We start from the raw sequence: 22,577 nt of genomic DNA on the forward strand, positions 1-22,577 counted from the left end.
CTCACCTTACTAAGAGTTGACTCTGTTAAAAGAATACTTTTTCTTATGGCCCGATGAGGTCGGGGTCATCAGAGAAAGGATTTTACAATGCCCATCCTATTTAGGGTCGATGGTGTAAAGGCTTTCCTGTCCATCAGCTCCAGGAAACATGAGGTGGTAAGGGACATGGAAAAAAAAACAATAACGACCCCCCCACCCCCACCACATATTGGGAGTAAACTTCCAGGATGAGTGTGGGGGTTTTAGTTTTTTAGTTTTTCAAAAATAAACTACCACTTTGAGAGTATGCTTTTAGAATACAAAGAAGCTATGGAAAGATTTGACAGCTCACCTCATTGCTGAAGGTAGGATCTGTCAAACATTTCAAGCATTGGGGTACGACCCTAGACAAGAGATGCGACTTTTATCATTTTTAGTTGGTTGTCCTGCAACTGTCCTGATGTACCTAAAGCCCCTTGTTTTTATCTTTGGTCATGATTTTGAAAGGGAAAGTTAGTGATCACTAGCCAGTACGGATTGTGCAATTATGTAACTTCAATGATAATTTCAAGTTTTCTTTTCTTACGTTGTGTGGTCAAAATACCGGTGCCAGTGGGCATAATGGTTATTAAGAAATGTTTTATCACATTTAGGGTGGTGTGTAGTGTATGTATGATGCTAATGCAAATGGTTGTAACAAGGACATACTGTAAATAGTTATAGGTTAAGTTGTGTTGAACAGATACTACACACAGAATTAAATATTAAGTGATTTGGGTACATAATTTTCACCTTTACACAAGTTTTATGCAATTTGTCTGCATTGGTCTCTCAGCTTCGGTATGAAATTGTACAGTGTGTATAGAGCACACACACCCTACATGAATCCAAGTGTTACCGTAAAAAAATTGAGTAGCAAGAATACCCTAAGCTCATCAGAGAGGGAGCCCCCAAGCCTTTAATGAAGGAAGGAAGAGAAGGATATGAGATGGTTTCAATGGGATGGGAACTCTCTCTGAAGGTTTTGAACCTTGAGGTACTTGCTGCCACAACAGGTTATTTTTGGAATTAGATGTAGCAAGGAGTAGGAGGTGGGTAGCTCTGCTGGCATGTGTTGTCCGGTGGGATATTTTACTGCTTTGAGAGGTATGAGAATGTGGTTATGTTATTGAGAGGTGGTTGGTTTTTAGAGCAGCAGAGGTGAGGCAGAGGTAGTGGGGCTAACAGGCTTTCTGTTGTTTTCAGAGAATCATTCAGATGACAGAACAGCAAAGAGATGCGAAATCGGTCCTGATTCTTTTGACGACTATATTCAAATGCACTTTCTTAAAATGATAAAAAAAATGTCTGTACTATTGTATTTTCTTACCTGGTTTATTTCTCTCGCAGGCATGCATGGGACAGTCGTGATCCTCCTGCCACTCAGCCTGATCCTCATGATATTCGGAGGAATGATGGGATTTGTCAGTATTCTTGCACGTGCCTATCTTCTGCTCTTGCTCACAGGAACACTTTTCCTCTTTGGAGGTAGAGTATGAACTTCAAACTTTATTTCAAGGAAACTATGGTTTTGTGGAAACAGTGCCCGGCAGTGCTAAAATGTGCCTACAATATTTCAAGCAGGCACATAATAACATTCAGTATCAATAAGTATTATGAAAGCTGTAACATGTGTTTTTTAGTATCTGGCTACAGTCAAACTTTAGCTGTATTTTGGGAGTGCAAGTGATCAGTACTGGGCAATAACGTTTCACAGATGTTTAAACTATGCCATTAGCTTTACAGGGCTTTGGTGATGTGGGGAAATGGCAAAGTAATTTTATAGTGTAGACACAAATCTGTCAGCAGCAAAAGCAGCTTCTTCAATCCTGGCAGGGTCTTTAATTCATAGCACGCAGATCCGTAGATTAACGTCTCAGTTCCTTGCAACTTTCCACTGAGCATCGTACACAGTGCAAACTAAAGCTTGTCCATGCCAATGCTTGAACAATTTGCTTTTTGGCATGAGGCCTCCTGAATATTCAGAGGAAAATAGCTGCAGAGTGAGCCTGAGAAAAGACAAGTGGCTATTTAAATGGGTCTAGTTTCATATTAATATAGTGGATCTGAAAATAATAATTGTTTAATAAACTGTTTCCCAGCATCAGAAGCTAGACTAAAAAAAACGGTGTTAGAAGATTAAGGGGTTTATTTACAAGTGACGCACCGGCGGCGCAAGGGGCTTGCAAATAAGTTCCTAAATCTGTTACAGCTCTTTCTCTGCGAGAATTTCAATAAGGCCCCCGCAACCCACACCATCACCACCCTTCCCCATCCAGACTGGTCTCCCCTGGAGTCATTAGTTTCTTCCATGTCATTTAAATTCAGATAAACGTGTACTCTTCTGCCGAGACTCACATACTCTCAGTAAACTCTCACAGTCACGCGAGCACCTGGGCAGCTTTCACACGTGCCTTGATGTTTATGCAGGTTTCAAGAGGAAATCTCCAGCGAAGCTCTCTGGCGATGGCAGGATCAAACTGCACTTACCCGGAGATCATCACTGTAGGAACGCTGCTGCAGTTCTAAATAAGCACACGGAGCCTGGAGTGCAGTTAACTTGTTTATTTCCCCAGAGCGCCGGGACTGTGCATATGTTCCCCTGCCCGGCTCGGCGCCACACAAAATGGCCGCCTTCCGGTTCCTATGTTTGCCTTCTGGTTCCGGTCCTAGCGGGAAAGGCTAGACCGTCACCACATATCTCCCCCCTTTAATCATGAAACAGCAACAATAACATGTGAAAATAGTCTTACTGAATGTCCATCGCAAAGTCCTTGAACTTCTTGGGAACTCTCACGATCCTTCCTGCTCTCGTCCTCACCACTCCAGCTTCCTTTTCGCCTCCTAGGGTTTCCGGGACTGCGTGCAATCCTCGTGCCCCAGTTCCCTCCAGTTCCTCTTTGTCCCACTCTTCCACATTACCCTTCAGGCTTGAGTCACCTCCTTTCTCTCTCTCTCTCTTCCATTTACGCCGTTTTCGTTCTCTGTTCCCTCTACTCGCTCTTCCTTTATTTCAACGTGCTCTTGTCTCCTTCCTCGACATTCACTGCTCATCATCTCCTCATCCCTTTCCATATCGCCAATTGCGTCCGTTCCCCATCTCATGATTTTGTTGCATTTCGCCATCCTGTCTTACGACCACACTTTGCCGTCGCTCAGCAATGCCAATCTGGCATACGGTTCTAGGACCTGCAGGGGTGGTGTGAACTTGCTTTTTTCTTTCCTTTTTAGTGTCGCTACCTTCACCCTCACCCAGTCTCCTTTTTCCAGTGTCACTCCTCGCACATTGCGTCGTTTGTTGAAATGCTCCGTGTAAGTCTCTTGAGCTCTTTCCAGATTACGTTTCACTATCGCAGGTGACCATTTGCTTTGCACCACCATCTGTCTCCATGCGATGTTGTCCTTTGTAAACGGCTCTCTTCCCCTCAAGATTTTGAAGGGGCTGTAACCTGTACTTCCCGGCGTGATGCGATAGGTCCACAGCATCTTGGGTAGCTCCTTTTCCCAATCCTGCCTGTCACTTATGGCTGCCTGGACAGTCCCCATTATAACCCGGTTTAACCGTTCAGCCAGTCCATTCCCTGCCGGATGATATATGGGGGTGTGCTTAACTTCTATTCCATTTCTGGACATGAAGGATTCCCATTTGGCTGAGACAAACTGCGGTCCGTTGTCACAAGTTATTACCTTGGGGATACCTTCCTTTATGAATATCGCATTCAAGAACGCCAATTCTGCTTCAGTGTCCACCGTTTCCTTGACCTCCACTTCAGGCCACTTGGAGTACCTGTCAATCAATACTATGGCATATTTCTGTACTCCGTCAGCGTCCAAGATGGGCCCTATAATGTCTATGGATACCATCTCCCACGGGCCGCTGGGCACCGGGATCTTTCCCAACTGTGGTCTCATCATAGTCTGGGACTTGTCTGCCTTGGAGCAGGAGTCGCAATTTCTCACATACCTTTCCACGTGAGCGATGATCGCCGGCCACCAATACGCCTGTCTAGCCAGGGCCTTAGTTTTGGTGATCCTTTGGTGTCCTTCATGTAAAAGCACCAATAAGTATTCTACCAGTCCCTAGGGGGGAATGACCTTGTCACCCCTCAGTAGGAACATGGAATTCTCTCCTAGGGACAGCTCTTCTCTCACTTCCCAGTATTTTCTCATCTTCTCATAGAGGTGCCTTTTCTCCGGCCACCCATGCATAACATATCCCTTTATCGCCTCCAAGTCGTCATCTAGTCTGTACGCCTCCGCCCATTCCTGTGCACTGATAACTTGCTCCATGTCTTGCACTGTCGCCACCATGTAGCCTTCCCATCCCGGGTTTCCCTGTTCATCTGCTCTCTCCTTGGCGGCTGCCCTGCTCAAGAAATCTGCAACTTTATTCTTAGGCCCCGGATTATATTCCACCTCATACACGTAGTCCAGGAGCCTTAGTGTCATTTTTGCTATCCTCGGGGTGGCATGCGCATGTCCATTTGAGGTTAGAACTCTTATTAACGGTTTGTGGTCCGTGCGGACTAAAAACTTGGCCCCCCTCAGGTATTGTCGGAAGCGTTCCATCGCCCACACTACCGCCAGCATTTCTTTTTCGATGACACTGAATTTCTCTTCATTTGGTGCCAGGGATCTGGATGCAAAGCTGACCGTTGATACCTCTCCTTTGTCCGACCTTTGCATCAATACCGCTCCCAGGCCTCGGTCGCTGGCGTCGGTGGTGAGTATGGATTCTGCTGCTTGGTCAAAGCCTTTGAGTGGTATGGCTTCTCCCATTTCCTTCTTTAAGGCCTCGAATTCCTCCTGCTCTTCCTTGTCGCACTTGAATCCGTTTCTCTCCTTCAGCAGTTGACGTAGGTAGTGTGTCTTGGTGGCAAAGTTGGGGATGAATTTGCTATAGAATTCGGCCATGCCGAGGAACGATCTGACGTCTTCTTTCTTCGCGGGAGCTGGTGCATCCTTTATCGCTTCCATGTTAGCTCTCTTCGGCTCAATCCCCTTCTCGCTTATTTCGTGCCCCAGATACGTCACTGACGGCACCCCAAATTTGCACTTTGCCCATTCTGCGGTGAGCCCGTTGTCTTGTAGTGTCTTTAGCACTGTGTGCAGCTTTTCATTGTGCTCTTGTTTGATTTTCCCATTACGAGAATATCATCTTGGAAGAATTGAACTCCTCCCACCTTTTGGAAGAGCTTGTGCATCAGTTTTTGAAATACTGCAGCGGCAGACGCCAGTCCAAAAGGCATTCTCACAAATTTATAACATCCGAAGGGTGTTATGAAGGATGTGAGGTGGCTGCATGCTGGATGGAGTGTCACCTGATGGTACGCTGAGGATAGGTCCACCGTCAAGAACCATTTTATCCCTTTTGTCATTGAGAGCATTTCGTTTATGCGTGGAAGCAGAAATTTGTCAATCAGAATGTTCTTATTAAGTTCCCTGAGGTCCACGCACAACCTCACTTTCCCATTGGGTTTTTGAGCCACAACTAAGGGCGACAACCATTCCGCGCTTTCGATGGCTGTATCACACCACTTTTCTCCAACCTGTCGAGTTCCTCTTCTACCGCCTCCCTACAGCAGAATGGTATGTTCTGGACCTTGTGGATCACGGGTTTTGCTCCTTCTTTCAACCGTATCATGTGCTTGAACTTTGTCAGCTGTCCTATCTGTCCGCTAAACACTTTGGGATATTCTCTTTGCCAAGCCTGCTCCTCTTGTCCACCTTCCGTATTCATCAGCAGTACTTTCTCTACTCCTCCTGAATTTAGCTGGATCCCCAGCGCACTCTGATCTTTTCAGCCTAGCACCGACGGACCCTTTTCGGCCACATACAGCTTACAGGTAGCTTGACGTCCCTTAAATTCAAACTGCAGAGGGCAATATCCCACCATGGGTATCCTCTGTCCAGTGTAGGTGACTGGTCTCACATCCATGGGACGTAATTCTCTCTTGAGTCGTTTCAAGAATTTCTCTTCCCACACTTTCCTCTGAACAATTGTGATGGGGGCTCCTGAGTCGGCCACTATGTCGATTTGTACCCCTCCAATGCACATGTTGAGTCTCGGTTTGTCGGACTCCTTGCATTCCACATCCAGAACTTGGGCGTCGATGTATAGGACTTCATCGAGGTACTCCTCCTCTGCTTGCACCTCTTCCTCCTCTGGGCCACCCTGGTCAATGTACTTGATGGTTGCACCTTTGGATTTCCGTCGGCACACGTGGCTGGCATCATTATTCTAAGAGCCTAGGTGGCTCCAATGCCCAGGGGCATATTGGTTTCTAGGTAGGGCCAGAGGGGCCCGTGGTTGCCCCCGTTGGGCATGATTATTTCCAGAGCCAGTGCGCTCCATGGGGGCATAGTTATTTTTAGAGCCTGGGTGGCTCCAACGTTGGCCATAGTTGTTTTGGGAAGACCCATGCTTTGTCCCTCAGTTCTGGCCATTTCCTACAGCTGTCCCAGTTGGCTAGAGGGCAACTGCAACATTTGGTGCATTTCTGTTGGGGGCACCTTGAGTCAAGAGGCACAGAAATACCCATGTTTTTGCTGATCCCAGCTGCCCTGCGAGAGCGCAGGCAGCTGCAACATTTGTGCACAGTTATTGAGAGAGTCCCTGAGAGGGACAGAAATGGCACAGAGGTGCCAGACCTTTCCCCTTATTACTGGGCAGCTGCACCATTTAGGCCGCAATTCTTTGGGACATGTCTGATATCGGAGTGAGATGCACTCCTTTGCCCCTGACATTCACAGCTGCGCAGCAGTTACTGCCAGCTGCATCGATTAGGCCTGCGCAGTTTGCGCACCCTTGACTTTCGCTGCTTTGGCAGCGTGCCCTGACTTTTGGGACACAGGACATTTGAGCCCCCTTTTTGAGATGGCCAGGTGGCCAGGGTCACTGAGAGGTAAATAGGGTGCCAAGCCTTAATGGGATTTTTGTGCTAAAAGTATTTTGGTGCTAGGAAATGTAATTCATGTAGTATGTTTTACGCATCCTGTGTTACACATCTAAATGTGTTTTTATGATTATGAGGTTGTTTTTCATATCATGGTTTATGCTAGTGAGACTATGTTTCACTGTGTGATTTATGCCCCTAATGTGAGTTATGCTTAGGAGGTTAGGGTCTAATGTGTTTAGACTTGTGAGATGATTGCATACTGTGTTTATGCTGGTGAGGTTGGCGCAGAATGTAATTCGCACCTGATGTGATACTGTGCATAATGTAGTTTTTGTTACAGGCTGATGCTAAGTACAGTGATTACCAGCGTTTACTGGTTGTACGTTTATGATCTGTTTTACTTTTACTAAGTTCGCTTTGAGATAGTTCTGACAGTGGTCCATGTGGCCCTGTCATGTGTAGATAATCCCTTGTAAATATTGCCCAGTGCCAGTTGGCACAGTGTATATTGTGTGATTACTATTCTAATGTGTTATGAGAATACAAAGGCTATTTTTGATATAACCTTGTGTCTAGTTCCTTTTGTAGTGTGCCTGGGTTGTTGTTGCTGTGTGCGTGCGTAAATGCTTTAAACATGGACTCCGGGATAAGCCTGACTGCTCATGCCAAGCTATCAAGGGGGTGAGCAGGGGTTATCTTTGGTGTGTAACTCCCAATCCCTGACTAGAGTGGTGGTCTCTGACTGGCTTTGGCGCAACCAACCAGAGATCCCATTTCTAACACCGGCCATAGGATTTAGAGACCATTATCACAAGATAGGCAGTCAAATATGATATCTCTAGTTTACCCTGCCTTCTCATTATTACAAATGGATAGCTAAAGTATTAACAGTCAGACTCTAGTGTAGTCAATTATATAATGAAATTCTAGTTCTTTGTGACAAATAAAATGAGAAGGTGAAATAAGAACTGTGAAGAGCCATTTACAAAACCTATTTTCTTCATATTGTAGGGACTCACAGTTTGCAATCCCCCATTGTTCAGGGACTTATATATCTGTAAGAAAGGTGCCAATTGTCCACCCCCCCCCCCAAGGTTGTATAAAACTAAAAAGGGAGGCAATTGCCTTGGATCGTTGCTTTCAACGATGTACAATGCCAGGGGTCGAAGCCACTGAAGTAGCAAAAAGAAGTCACCCCTAAGGTATGCCCAATGTACCCCTGTGGGCAGGGTGCTGTGTGTGTCAAAGGAAGGACATGTACTAGTGGGTGTGACATGTCCTGGTAGTGAATTATAGTGTATTTCCGTTTTCACTATAGAAAGGCTATCTCTCCCATAGGATAGAATGGGAGTTTACTTTTAACATATTATAAGCATAACTTCCCATTGGGACCAGATATGGAAATGGAGTTCATTTAGCATGCCTGGACTCAGAATGCAAAAATGCATCTTTTAGTAAAGATGATTTTTATTTTCTGTGTTTGAAAATACCACTTTTAGAAAGTAGGTATTTTCTTACTTAGCCATCCTGTGTGCCTCTGTTGGGTTTGTGGATTGACTGCCTGGCTTTGGAGTGACAGGGGCTGGTGATGTGCATTCGCTTCAGACAGCCACTGGGGTGTTGAGGTGTGCCCTGCCTTTCCTGGATGAGCCAGGGATGGGATGAATATACCTGGGCTGCATTTAGAATAGTGAGAGGAAATTTCCTTGCACCTGAATCTGCCAGGTCTGCTTTAGACTATGCTGTCTCCGCCTCCTGCCGGGAAGATGGGCCAGAGAGGACCAAACTGGTTTGAACTATATACAGACACTCTCAGCCTAAGAGAACAAATGGAAACTGACTATACATATTGGGACCTAAACCCCAGAACTTTAGAACTAGCTGGAATCAAGGAACCTGCCAGGAAGAAGTGCTGGAAGAACTGCCAGGAAAAGTAAAGCCCCTTTGTTGTGTTGTGCTTTGTTGGGTTGGCCTGCAGTTGCTGCTTCTGCCTTGGGCAGCGAAAGCACTGGATTGAAATTTCTTTACTTGTGCTGAGTATCTCCAAGGGCTTGAAGTAGAGCTTGCCTCCTGTTCTGAAGTATCAAGAACTGCGAAGACTTCACCGACCTCTGAGTACTGCTTTCCCCTTATACTCTGATTAATAGCCTTTTCCACCTCGACCAAAGTTAATTTAACACCTATCAGCCTCCCACTGTAACTACAAAGTAATTGTTATACCTGACATCCTTTGGGGTGTTTCCCCGGTCTTTTTGTTTTCTGAACTCCTGTGTTTGATGGTATGCTGGACTTCATTTTTGCTGGTTTAGTGCCTCTGCGCACATTCTCATTGCTATTCAGTGCTAAAGTGCAATTGCTCCTACTGTACATTGTGTTATGGAGTGGTGTTGCCATGATTGGACTATTTGATTTACTCCTAAGTCCCTAGTAATGTGCACATTTGTACCCAGGGCCTGTAAATCAAATGCTACTCATGGGCCTGCAGCACTGGTCAGCCCACGCACACAAGTAGCCTTTCAAAGGTGTCTCAGATCTGTCACTGCAGTGTCTGTGCACAGTTTTTGCTGACATGTCGACCTGGCAAGTGCACCCACTTGCCAGGCCCTAGCCTTCCGCTCTTTCTTACATGTAAGTCACCACTAAGGGAGGCCCAAGGTAGCCCCATGAGCAGGGTGCAGTTGATTCGAAAGGTAGTACATGTAGTAGTGTGTTTCACATATCCTAATATTGAAATACTGTGCATTTCGTTTTTCACTATTGAAAGGCTATCTATCCCATAGTTTATAATGGGGCTACCTTGAAACATCTTACAAGTGTAAGTTTCCTTTGATACAATATTGAGAATTGGAGCTTAGGCTTCCTGAAATCAGAATTTAAAAATATATCTTTTATTGAAGATGATTTTTATATTGTGTGTTTGAAAATGCAGTTTTTAGAAAGTGGGCATTTTCTTGCTTAAACATCCTGTGTGCCTCTGCTTCTTTGCATATTCACCACCTGGGTTGTGAGTGACAGGAGCTGTGGATGTGCATTCACACTAGACAGCCACAAGGGGGAGGTTGAGGTATGTCCTGCCTTTCCTGGGAGACTCATAGCGGGCTAAATAGACCTTGCAGCATTTAGAGCAGTGGGAGGAGTTGTCGCTTGCACCTGAATGGACTGTGACTGATTCTCACAAAGCTGTCTCCCCCTCCTGGAGTGAACCTGCCCTGAACCAGGCAGAACTGTTTATGTATGCCAGAGGACCTTTGTTTATACCAACTTCAAAGGGAAATGTGGGATAGATATTGGGGCCTTGACCCTAGGAATTTAGACCTCGTTTGGATGAAGGAAGCTGCCAAGAAGAAGAGCTGGAGAAGCTGTGAGGAGGAATTACCACATTGCTGTGTGCTTTGCTGTGTTGGCCTGCAGGTGCTACTTCTGTCTTGGGCAGTGAAAGGACTGGACTGGACTTTCTTCAACTTAGTTTCCTGACTTTCTTCAAGGGCTTTAGGTAGAGCTTGCCCCTGCTCAAGAAGTCTCAGGAACAGCAAAGACTTAAAGTTCATCTGCTACCACGGGCCAGGGACCCTTCAATCCTGAGGGTCCCTGGGAGCCAACTAGCCCACCAGGTACCTACAGTAAGCGCCACAGGGCTGTGTTGCAGAGAATTGGTCCAAGGCCATGCCTCTTTTTACAACTCTCTGCAATGCAGCTCTGTGGCCCTTACTGGAGATACCTGGTGGGCTAGTTGGACCGCAGGGATCCTCAGGATTTTTGGGGACTTAATCTCCCAATTTAAAACTAGCCACATAGTGAGTTTGCACAGTGGTGAAGGCAGGGGGTGTGGCCTGATGTGACAAGTGTGCAAACACGCTCTGTGGCCTGTTTTAAGTTGACTCAATCCCCCTTACGAATTTGTGTGATGAAAACGATCCCCCATACCCCTCAACACCTACTTGTCTCTCCTCTTGGGGGCAAGTCACAACGGAGGAGGTAGGATATACGTTGAATTCCATAAAGAGTGGATCTCCTAGGGACCCCGCACCTTTCCGGTTTCTCAAGGAAGTAGCTCCCACGATCACTTCTCCCCTGACACATCTGATCAATGCCTCACTCCAACAGGGAGTTGTACCCCCGAGCTGGAAGAAGGCCGTCGTAAAAGCCTTACTCAAGAAACCCTCCCTCGACCCCGGAAATTTGGCCAATTACAGGCCTATTTCCCTACTCCCTGGAGTAAGCAAGATCGCCGAAAAGTTGGTCAACAGGAAGCTCTCCCAGTTTTTGGAGAGCAACAACAAATTAAAGAGCTCACAGACGGGCTTTCGTCCAGGACAGGGCACTGACATCGCCCTCCTGGCCGCGGTTGAGGAAGCCAGAACACTGCTTGACGACGGAGGATCAGTGGCAGTGATCCTCCTCGACCTCAGCGCGGCATTCGACACCGTCAACCACCAACTTCTCATTAAAAGACTCAAGAGAGTAGGTGTGGAAGGCTCCGCCCTTTCCTGGATCTCATCCTTCTTAGATCAACGGACCTATCAGATCTGGGAAAAAAACGCCCGCTCCTCCGAAATTCCCCTCCAATGTGGCGTGCCCCAGGGCTCCTCTCTGAGCCCTACTCTATTCAATATCTACATGTCCACATTGGAGGAGGTTATCACCCCTTTCGAAATGAGCGTCGTCAGCTACGCCGACGACACACAACTAGTGGTGTCTCTATCCCACCCCAGACAACAATCAGCAGATCTATTTAACTGCCTTTCACAGGTCCACCTCTGGATGAACAACTCAGCCCTAAAATTAAATGGGACAAAAACCGAAGTTCTGCTCCTCGGTCCAAAAGGGCTCTCACTCTCCCCTAACATCTGGCCAGCCTGTATGGGCCCCCCCCCCTGACCCAAAAGTAGAGGTAAAAAGCCTAGGGGTATGGCTCGACTCGGACCTCTCATTCACTGCGCAGGCAAACAAAGTAGCCGGGACCTGCTTCGGGCTCCTGAAATCACTGAGGAAAGTCCTGCCCCTCTTGCCCTTCAACTCCCAAAAATTGCTTATTCAAGGCTTGATAATCTCAAGGCTTGACTATAGTAATGTGATTTATCTAGGTGCCCCGGAGGCGACCCTCACCAAGCTTCAAAGAATCCAGAATACTGCGGCCCGGATTATCACAAACACCCCTGCTAGAACCTCCGCCAAACCTGCCCTCAAACTCCTCCACTGGCTTCCCATAAGGGAGCGGGTCAAATTTAAGGCTCTGTGTCTAGCTCACAAACTACTTCAAAAGCAAGGCCCCCCCGCTCTCAGTAAACTGATTACACCCTACAGACCCACGAGATCCCTTCGGTCGGACACAGAAAACCTCATCACCACTCCCAGATTTAAGAAAAGCCGCTCAGGCGGAAGACGCTTCTCAGTCCAAACTGCACACCTTTGGAACTCGCTCCCCCGCGACCTGAGACTTGAAACACGGTACCTTCACTTCAGAAAGCGGCTCAAAACTCATCTTTTTCCCCAATGACTCACGCCTACTCTAAACAGTTATCCCCTGCCCCCCCGTTCCTTCTTTAACCGTCCTGAACCAGCCCAAACCAAAGAGATAGGGTGCCTAGCGCTGGGATACCTTATGGTGACTATGCGCTCTACAAAAATAAATAATAATAATAATAATTAAGTCCCCTTGAATCCTGAGAGTCCCTGGGGGCCAACTAGCCCAACAGGTATCTCCAGTAAGCGCCACAGAGTTGTGTTGCAGAGAGGTGTAAAAGGGGCGTGGTCTCAGACCACCTCTCTGCAACATAGTTCTGTGGTGCTTACTGGAGGTAACTGGTGGGCTAGTTGGCCCCAGGGGACCCTCAGGAGTCAAGGGGAAATAATCCCCCAACTTAAAACCCACCAGAGGGCGTGTTTGCACAGGGGTGAAGGAAGGGGGCGGGCCTGATGTGACATGTGTGTACTTATACACTCACTCCACCAAAACCCAAGCACTTATAAATTCACCATGCACTCTCCTTGCAGCACTCTAATCATCCAGTCACTACCCATGCACTCATGAAATGACCCATGCACTAACTAATGCACTGCTACAATACTCTGGGCACTACCCATGCAGTCCAGCCATCGCCCTGTCACTACCCATGCACTCATCCAATCACCCAGCCAGTTCCATGTACTTATCCCTTCACTCCGCCAAAACCCAAGCACTTATAAATTCACCATGCAGTCTCCTTGCAGTACTCTAATCATCCAGTCTCTACCCGTGTACTCATGCAATGACCCAGGTACTAACACATGCAGTGCTACAATCCCCTTAGCACTACTGATGCAGTGCAGCATCTCCTTGTCACTACCCATGCACTCCTTCAATCACCCAGCCAGTTCCATGTCCTTATGTAATCACTGTGCCAAAACACAAACACTTATAAATTCACCATGCACTCTCCTTGCAGTACTGTAATCTTCCAGTCACTACCTATGTACTCATTCAATTGCCCAGGCACTAACACATGCTCTGCTACAATCTCCTGAGCACTATTGATGCAGTCCAGTCTTCTCCTTGTCACTACTACTCATGCAGACAAGCCATATCCATGTCACTAAACATGCACACCTCCAATCATGCATCCAGCATTATGTACCTATCCAATCAATCCACCAAAATCCAAGCACTTATAAATTCACCATGCACTCTCCTTGCAGTACTCTAATCATCCAGTCAGTACCCATGTACTCATTCAATGACCCAGGCACTAACACATTCTCTACTACAATACCCTGAGCACTACCCATGCAGTCGAGTCATCTCCCTGTCACTGCGTATGCACTCTTCCAATCACCCAGTCAGCACCATGCACTTATCCAATCACTCTGCCAAAATCCAAGCACCTATAAATTCACCATGCTCTCTCCTTACAGTACTCTCATCATCCAGTCAGTACCCATGTACTTATCCAATCACTCCACCAAAACCCAAGCACTTATAAATTCACCATACACTCTCTTTGTAGCACTCCAATCATCCTGTCACTACCCATGCACTCATGCAATGACCTAGGCACTAACTCATGCACTGCTACAATCCCCTGAGCACTTCCCATGCAGACCTCTAACCACCTACACACTACTGATTCACTCCTCCAATTACCCAGGTAGTACCCATACACTCCGGCAATCCCTCTGTCACTACCATCACACTCCTCCAATCACGCATCCAGTATCATGTACTAATCCAATCACTCCGCCAAAACCCAAGCAGTTATAAAATCACCATGCGCTGTCCTTGCAGCACTCTAATCATCCAGTCAGTACCCATGTACTCTTGCAATTACCCGGGGACTAACTCATGGCAAATACAGAAGAGGTCATGCTAATCACAGGGGTACCCCAACGCATAGTGTTCCCTAGTGCATGTAGGTGTTTTACTGTATTCTAAGTGTCCTTTAGCAATAAACTGGCCCTAGGCTTGGTTAGTAGAGTCAGTTACCACCAGTACCCATCAGCAAAAAGTTGGGGGCACAGGAGGACTTTCTGTTGCTTCTTTCTACACATCTCTTAATTCTTCCTGCGCTTTTCTTCTTCTTTCTGGACTCCTGTTTCCTCTTTCTGCATTTGTCTTGCTTCTTTCTGCACTTTTCTTCCTCTTTCTTCACATGTCCTACCTTTTTGTAGGCATAGTTAGAAATTAGCATTTAAAAAACCTTTGAAATTCACGGAAAAAAACATAGGTTTCAGGGACGTTATAGTTAGAAATTAGCATTTAAAAAAACCTTAGAAATTCACTGAAAAAACCACAGGTTTCAGGGACGTTATAATTAGTTGGACATTTAATTCGTACAAAACCAAAGAAATTTGGCTGTTATAGTTAGTTCAGCTAAATATAACTCACTCCCCCACAATGCACTACTGATGACGTCACATATTATATCATTCATAACATGTTTAGTGACATCACTGATGACATCACTGGTGACATCTCAAATGAGATCACTTATGACATCTCTGATGACATCATCCACGTGATATTCTGATGCACCTTCTCATACCCTAATATAACCTTTGATACACCCACACTAAAATACAGACTACTATTTTCGAAACCAAAGACACACCAATACCAGTTTGTACATACCCACTTACTCATTCCTAGGTCTACACACACATCTACTCATTCACCCATACAGTCACTCATACATGCAATCAACCATCAAAATTATCATATGCACTCACATATCTATACAGACACTCACACACCACCACTCATCCATACGGTTACTCACACACCTAGTCAGTCATGCAAAGAATCAATTACACTCCCTTTTACTCACCTATACAGTTATGCACACACCACCTCACTTATTCAAACATATATTAACTCATACTTACACTCTTATACAATAACTAATACAAGGACACACTGATCAATACAGCCACTCTCACAATGACTCACTCTCACATATAGTCATTTATACACTCCATAACTCACATATACTGCCTTTCACATATGCAGTTACTCACACATGTACCACTGAGGCATCCATTCACTTACTAACACACCCATACACACACTCACCCACCCATACAGCCCTTCACAGATGCACTCTTGAACCCATACATCAAGTGAATCATCCACTCACACATCTATGCACAGAGCCACACCCCCCACCCACCCACACAGACAATCAGGCACCCATACTCAGACAACCAATCAATAACCCATGTAGATCCTCATTTAGCTACTCACCAACCTATGCAACCGCTTACACGCCAACTGACAAACTAAACTGTGTGAATGTCTGTATCAGTCACTAACCCATGAATTCGGTAGCACACATTTAATCACTCACTTATACAGTCAGTCACGCACCAAATAAATCATCCATCTAGACACTTATACACCCACTCATTCTTTAATACACCTTGCTTATATATAAAACATATTTAAACTTTATAGAAACACACGGTCACTGGATGGGGGCCGCGCATGGTTGGACGAGGCCCTGCGGTGCTCGTGCCCCTGATTCCAGCTGTGGCAGCCCGACACGGGAAGCTGAACGGTAGCCAGCCTGAAGTGTTGGTGATAGGGAAGGCTCCGCCAGTTTGGTCATCGGCATGGTGGCCCCTGACCTTGGGCCCTACTCCCACACCTTGCGAAGAACCTTGGGGTATGGGTGGACAACAAGTTGTCTTTTGATTACCATACCATGCAGGTGGCAGGTGCCTGCTTTGGTATCCTACGGGGATTAAATAAACCCTAGACACCCTCCCCACTGCATCCAGGAAGATCATGGTGCACGCTTTGGTGACCTCTCGCCTGGATTATGGCAATCTCCTGTATCTGGGTGCAGCTGCTAAATGCATACAGATATTACAGTGCATCCAGAACACAGCAGCGAGACTGGTTCTTATGCTACCGAAGAGAGCCTCAGCCATAAGATCGCTGGCCTCCCTACACTGGCTTTCCATTAGGGGGAGAGTAAAGTTTAAGGCCCTGTGTGTGAGTCATCGGATTTTACAGGGGATGGAGCCCTTGTATTTGCATTACTTTCTAACTCTCTATGTACCAACGAGGCTGTTACGATCCAGTGGGAAAGGAAAGGTGCATGTTCCCAAAATTAAGAGAGCCAGAATGAGTGGCCGCTCTTTTCGACATCTGGCAGCCCAGCTGTGGAATACTCTTCCTCAGAGTATCCAGCTGGAGTTCTCTGAATCCATCTTTGCGGTATCACTCGATCTGGTACTAGGCCCCTGTGGATGCTGTTTTTTAGTTGTTAACTTAGTGCGGGGACACACTGGTCCCAGTGTAACCAGGTGCTCTTCAAATGCAATTATTATTATTATTATTATTATTATTATTATTATTATTATTATTATATCATTGGCCATGTCATGAATGATGTAACATGTGACGTCATCAGCAGTGCATTGCGGGGGCATGAGTTATAGTTAGCTGAACTAACTATAACAGTCAAATTTCTCTGGTTTTGTATGAGTGAAATGTCCAACTAACTATAACGTCCCTGAAACCTGTGTTTTTTTCAGTGAAAAAAATATATTATATTATATACCTGCTGAGGGTGAGCGAGTACATCGGGGGTGGAGCGTGTCATGACCAACCAGCATGAGGCGGGACATATTTAAAGTGTTGTTTGTAATGCCTCCTGAACACCTAAGGCGCTGACGAAGGCCAACTGGGCCGAAATGCATTTGCCGCTGCAAATTTGAATAAAGGTGTCTCCGTGGCTTCCCCCATTGTGGCCTCTGCTCTTTCTTTGGGAGGAGATCGGTGGTGATATTATACGCGCTAGCCAGAGGCGCGTTTCAGAGGCCCATGCATCACAAGCTGGCCTGGGTCTCACTGGCTTTTGTTTCGGCAAAGACTCTGTGTGCTCCGAGGGATTAGAATGACCCTGACCCACCTCTGTGCTTGGAAGGAGATGGGGCGTTGTTGAGGCTATTAGCCTCACGCTGGGCAGATGGATTGGCATTCTTGCCCCCGCCGAGTGGATCTCCGAGCCTGGGGGTTGATGCAGTGTGGGGAGCAGAGGAGGCGCCGGAATTCGAGTATTTAACACCAGGAAAAGGCTTTTGCAAACATCACGGACTGTCCTGCAAGAATCCGCATAACCACAAGATTTGAAAAACACCCCTGCATCACCTACCTGGAAGTGAACTGAACTCTGGGATGTGCAGTTCACGAGAGAAATGTGTGACCTGCTGAGGGTGAGCGAGTACATCGGGGGTGGAGCATGTCATGACCAACCAGCATGAGGCGGGACATATTTAAAGTGCTGTTTGTAATGCCTCCTAAACACCTAAGGCGCTGACGAAGGCCGACGGGGATGGGGTCCCCGGGGCCAGAAGTGGCCCGGGAAGGGGGCCACGCGGCCCCCCTCCCTAAAAAAATTAAATGAAAAAAAATAAGAAAGGCAGCGGATGATGGGGTCCCGGGGCCTTAAGGGGGTATAGGAGGGGGGCAGCCCCCCTCCATATAAAAAAAAGAAAAGTTGGCCATGCCCTGGGGGATGGGGTCCCCAGGGCCAAAAAGAAAAAGAAAAAGAAGGGGGCTACACAGCCCCCCTTCTTAAAAGTATTTTTTTTTTTAGAAACAGGATCGGGAGGAGACCACGCCCCCTGCCTGTACCTCTCTGCAAAATCGCCAGGGGGAAGTACTTCCACTTGCATACTGGGGGTCCCTGGGGGCCAACTAGCCCACCAGGAGCCTCCAGTATGGGCCATGGGGCTCCCTTGCAGAGAGGTGTAATGAGGCCACGCCCCTTTTTACACCTCTCTGCAACGCAGCAGCATGGCGCATACTGGAGGTTCCTGGTGGGCTAGTTGGCCCCCAGGGACCCCCAGTATGCAAGGGGAATTAGTTCCCCCTCTGAAAAAGCGCCAGGGGGCTGCGTTGCAGAGAGGGGTAAAAAGGGGCGTGGCCTCTTTACACCTCTCTGCAACGCAGCCCCCTGGTGCATACTGGAGGTTACTGGTGGGCTAGTTGGCCCCCAGGGACCCCCAGTATGCAAGGGGAATTAGTTCCCCCTCTGCAAACGCGCCAGGGGGCTGCATTGCAGAGAGGTGTAATGAGGCCATGCACCTTTTACACCTCTCTGTAATGCAGCCCCCTGGCCCATACTGGAGGTTCCTGGTGTGCTAGTTGGCCCCAGGGACCCCCAGTTTGCAAAGGGATGTAATCCCCCAACTCAGAACGCGTTACGGGGCATGTTTGCACAGTGGTGAAGGGAGGGGGCGGGGCTTGAGGTGACATGTGTGCAAACACGCCCTGTGGCACGTTTTAGGTTGGTGAATATATTCCTCTTCAATCCAGAGATCCCCTAGGGGCCAACTAGTCCAACGGGTACCTCTAGTAAGTGCCACGGAGCTGCGTTGCAGAGTGTTGTAAAAAGGGGGCATGCCCTCTGAACACCTCTCTGCAACGCAGCTCCCTGGCGCAAACTGGAGGTACCTGATGGGCTAGTTGGCTCACAGGTGACCTCAGGATATATTCCCCAACCTAAAACGCGCGACAGGGCGTGTTTGCACACATGTCTCCTCAGGCCCCCCTTCCTACACTATTGAGCGAAATATTCCTGTAAAATCAGCCGAACTACGAATTCCGATTTACTCACATGTTATCACGAGAGACATCAGTGCTGCATGTTTGAGCCCAGGACGGACCCTGAAAAAGAAAATGTAACCATACTTACAGTAACTTGAATTTCCTTCCATAGGCTAACATTGACATGTTTTACTTGGAAATTCTTCTAAGTGTGGAGTTTTAGAACTTTAAAAAATTCCTCTAAAATCAGCCGAACTACGAATTCCGATTTACTCACCTGTTATCAAGAGAGACCTCAGTGCTGCATCTTTCAGCCCACTGCTGATCCTGAAAAGCAATTTTTATCGTAGTTACAGTAACTTGAATGTGCTTCCATAGGCTAACATTGACATGTTTTACTTGAACATTCTTCTAAGTGTGAAGTTTTGGAACTTAAAAAAATTCCTTAAAAATCAGCCGAACTACGAATTCTGATTTACTCACCTGTTATCAGGAGAGACCTCAGTGCTGCATCTTTCAGCCCACTACTGATCCTGAAAAGTAATTCTAATCATAGTTACAGTAACTTGAATTTCCTTCCATTGGCTAACATTGACTGGTTTCACTTGGAAATGTTTGTAAGTGTTGAGTTTTGGAACTTTAAAAAAATCCTCAACAAATCAGCCGAACTACGTATTCCGATTTACTCACCTGTTATCAGGAGAGACCTCAGTGCTGCATCTTTGAGCCCAGTACTGATCCTGAAAAGTAATTTTAACCATACTTACAATAACTTGAATTTCCTTCTTAGGCTAACATTGACTGGTTTCACTTGGAAATTTTTCTAAGTGTGCAGTTTTGGAACTTTAAAAAAATCCTCAAAAATGAGCCGAACTACGAATTCCGATTTACTCAGCTGTTATCAGGAGAGACCTCAATGCTCCATCTTTCAGCCCACTACTGATCCTGAAAAGTAATTCTAACCGTAGTTACAGTAACTTGAATTTCCTTCCGTAGGATATCATTGCCTGCTATATAAAACATATAAATTAAAAAAATATAAAAAAACAGAAATATATTACAATTTCAATATTTTTAAAAACATGCATTTTTAAGTTATCTAAAAAATATGTATTGTAATTTAAAAAATAAAATATCTAAAAATAAATAATTTAAAATAATGTAGTAAATCAGTATAAAAAAATATAACAATTAATAAATTTAAAAATTATCATTTACAAAACCTTTGAAATTCACTGAAAAACCATAGGTTTCACACACGTTATAGTTAGGAATTAGCATTTAAAAAACCTTAGAAATTCACTGAAAAAAACATAGGTTTCACACATGTTATAGTTAGCGTGACATTTCACTCATACAAAACCTTTGAAATTCCCCCGTATAGTTAGTGCAGCTAACTAAAACTTGCGCGCCCGCAAAGCACTGCTGATGATATCACATATTACATCACTCATGACATGGTCAGTGACATCACTGATGACATCTCAAATGACATCATCTTGCCAGAATACGGCATGGGGGAAGACGTCCAATTTACTCCTGAGGGACTTTGGGTGCCAAAACGCCCTCCTGGTACCTACTGTCGGTCCTACGCAGTAGAATTCCTGAGCGCTGGTTGGAAGCCCAACACCCTTTCCCCACCACTCTGCAAACGTGACTGCTAGTTATAGAAGTGTTTGCAATGTTATAGGTTTTGCATTTGTGAGAGTTAGAGCTATTGGCGATGTAAATGTACACGTTTAAAAAAAAAATTGTAGTGGAGTGGATGTACGTTGTATGTAGTGGAATTATGTGTTAAGTTGTGCAGTGAAATTATGTGGATAGAAAGTATGTTGTATTTATTTTTTAGGAATTATGAAGAATGGGATTATGTGTTATGGAGAGTAATTATGTGGTATCGTAGTCTGTGTTGTTGAGTGGTAATCTCAGGTTTAGTCTTCCTCATTTCCATAGAAGCTAAACTATGAACTCAATGAGACAAAAAAAGAAGGAATCACTGAGGAGCACTTCTGGGCCTAGTCAGAGGTATGAGAAGGGCAGAATTTTGCGACTGTTTGGCTGCACCAACTTTTGCACAATTATACATTTTACGCATTAGCCACATAAATTATCATCTGCTGCTTAATCTGCAGATTTGAACAACAAAAGCCTTGTTTCTAGCTTAAACGGCTCAAACAGCAGCAACAAGTGTTACAGCATGGTGGAAGGTCCTTTGTAAATCTAGAAAGGTTACTTGTTACATATTGCTAAATGTGGGTGTTCAATTGGTACTTATGGTGTGCAAGCCACTATTGCTTCTTTCTGCGCCTCTCTTGCCTCTTTCTACATTTCTGTTGCTTCTTTTTGCACCTTTCTTTTTCTGTACTTCTCCTGCCTCTTTGTGCACATCTCTTCTACTTTTTGCACCCCTCTTGCCTCTTTCTCTACCCCTCCCCCCCTTTCTGCATGGCTGTTGCTTCTTTCTGCACTTCTCTTGCCTCTTTCTCCACCTCTCTTCCCTCTTTCTGCATCTCTGTTGCTTTTTTGTGCACTCATTTTGTGTCTGTATGTACTTCTCTTGCTTCTTTCTGCACCCCATGTGCCTCTTTCTGCATCCCTTTTCTCTTTCTGCACTCCTCTGGCCTCTTTCTCCATCTCTCTTCCCTCTTTTTGCATTTCTATTGCTTCTTTCTCACCTCTCTTGTTTTTTTCTCCACCCCACTTCCCTCATTCTGCACCTCTATTGCTTCTTTATGCACATCTCTTGCTTCTTTCTGTACCTCAGGATTTTTGGGGACTTAATCTCCCAATTTAAAACTAGCCACATAGTGAGTTTGCACAGTGGTGAAGGCAGGGGGTGTGGCCTGATGTGACAAGTGTGCAAACACGCTCTGTGGCCTGTTTTAAGTTGGGGGATTAAGTCCCCTTGAATCCTGAGAGTCCCTGGGGGCCAACTAGCCCAACAGGTATCTCCAGTAAGCGCCACAGAGTTGTGTTGCAGAGAGGTGTAAAAGGGGCGTGGTCTCAGACCACCTCTCTGCAACATAGTTCTGTGGTGCTTACTGGAGGTAACTGGTGGGCTAGTTGGCCCAAGGGGACCCTCAGGAGTCAAGGGGAATTAATCCCCCAACTTAAAACCCACCAGAGGGCGTGTTTGCACAGGGGTGAAGGACGGGGGCGGGCCTGATGTGACATGTGTGTACTTATACACTCACTCCACCAAAACCCAAGCACTTATAAATTCACCATGCACTCTCCTTGCAGCACTCTAATCATCCAGTCACTACCCATGCACTCATGAAATGACCCATGCACTAACTAATGCACTGCTACAATACTCTGGGCACTACCCATGCAGTCCAGCCATCGCCCTGTCACTACCCATGCACTCATCCAATCACCAAGCCAGTTCCATGTACTTATCCCTTCACTCCGCCAAAACCCAAGCACTTATAAATTCACCATGCAGTCTCCTTGCAGTACTCTAATCATCCAGTCTCTACCCGTGTACTCATGCAATGACCCAGGTACTAACACATGCAGTGCTACAATCCCCTTAGCACTACTGATGCAGTGCAGCATCTCCTTGTCACTACCCATGCACTCCTTCAATCACCCAGCCAGTTCCATGTCCTTATGTAATCACTGTG

General features: G+C 46.1%; 1 protein-coding gene across 1 annotated transcript in view; it reads left to right on the plus strand.

Moving 5' to 3' along the window:
* TMEM114 (transmembrane protein 114) overlaps positions 1-22,577 on the plus strand; it is an 875,397-nt gene that overhangs the window by 724,367 nt on the left and 128,453 nt on the right. Inside the window, exon 3 of the mRNA XM_078664297.1 lies at positions 1,369-1,506. Within this exon, the coding sequence (XP_078520423.1) occupies positions 1,369-1,506 (138 nt within the window). The remainder of the gene's footprint in view (positions 1-1,368; positions 1,507-22,577) is intronic.

This window comes from Lissotriton helveticus, chromosome 10 (genome assembly GCF_964261635.1).
Source record: "Lissotriton helveticus chromosome 10, aLisHel1.1, whole genome shotgun sequence".
NCBI lineage: Eukaryota > Metazoa > Chordata > Amphibia > Caudata > Salamandridae > Lissotriton > Lissotriton helveticus.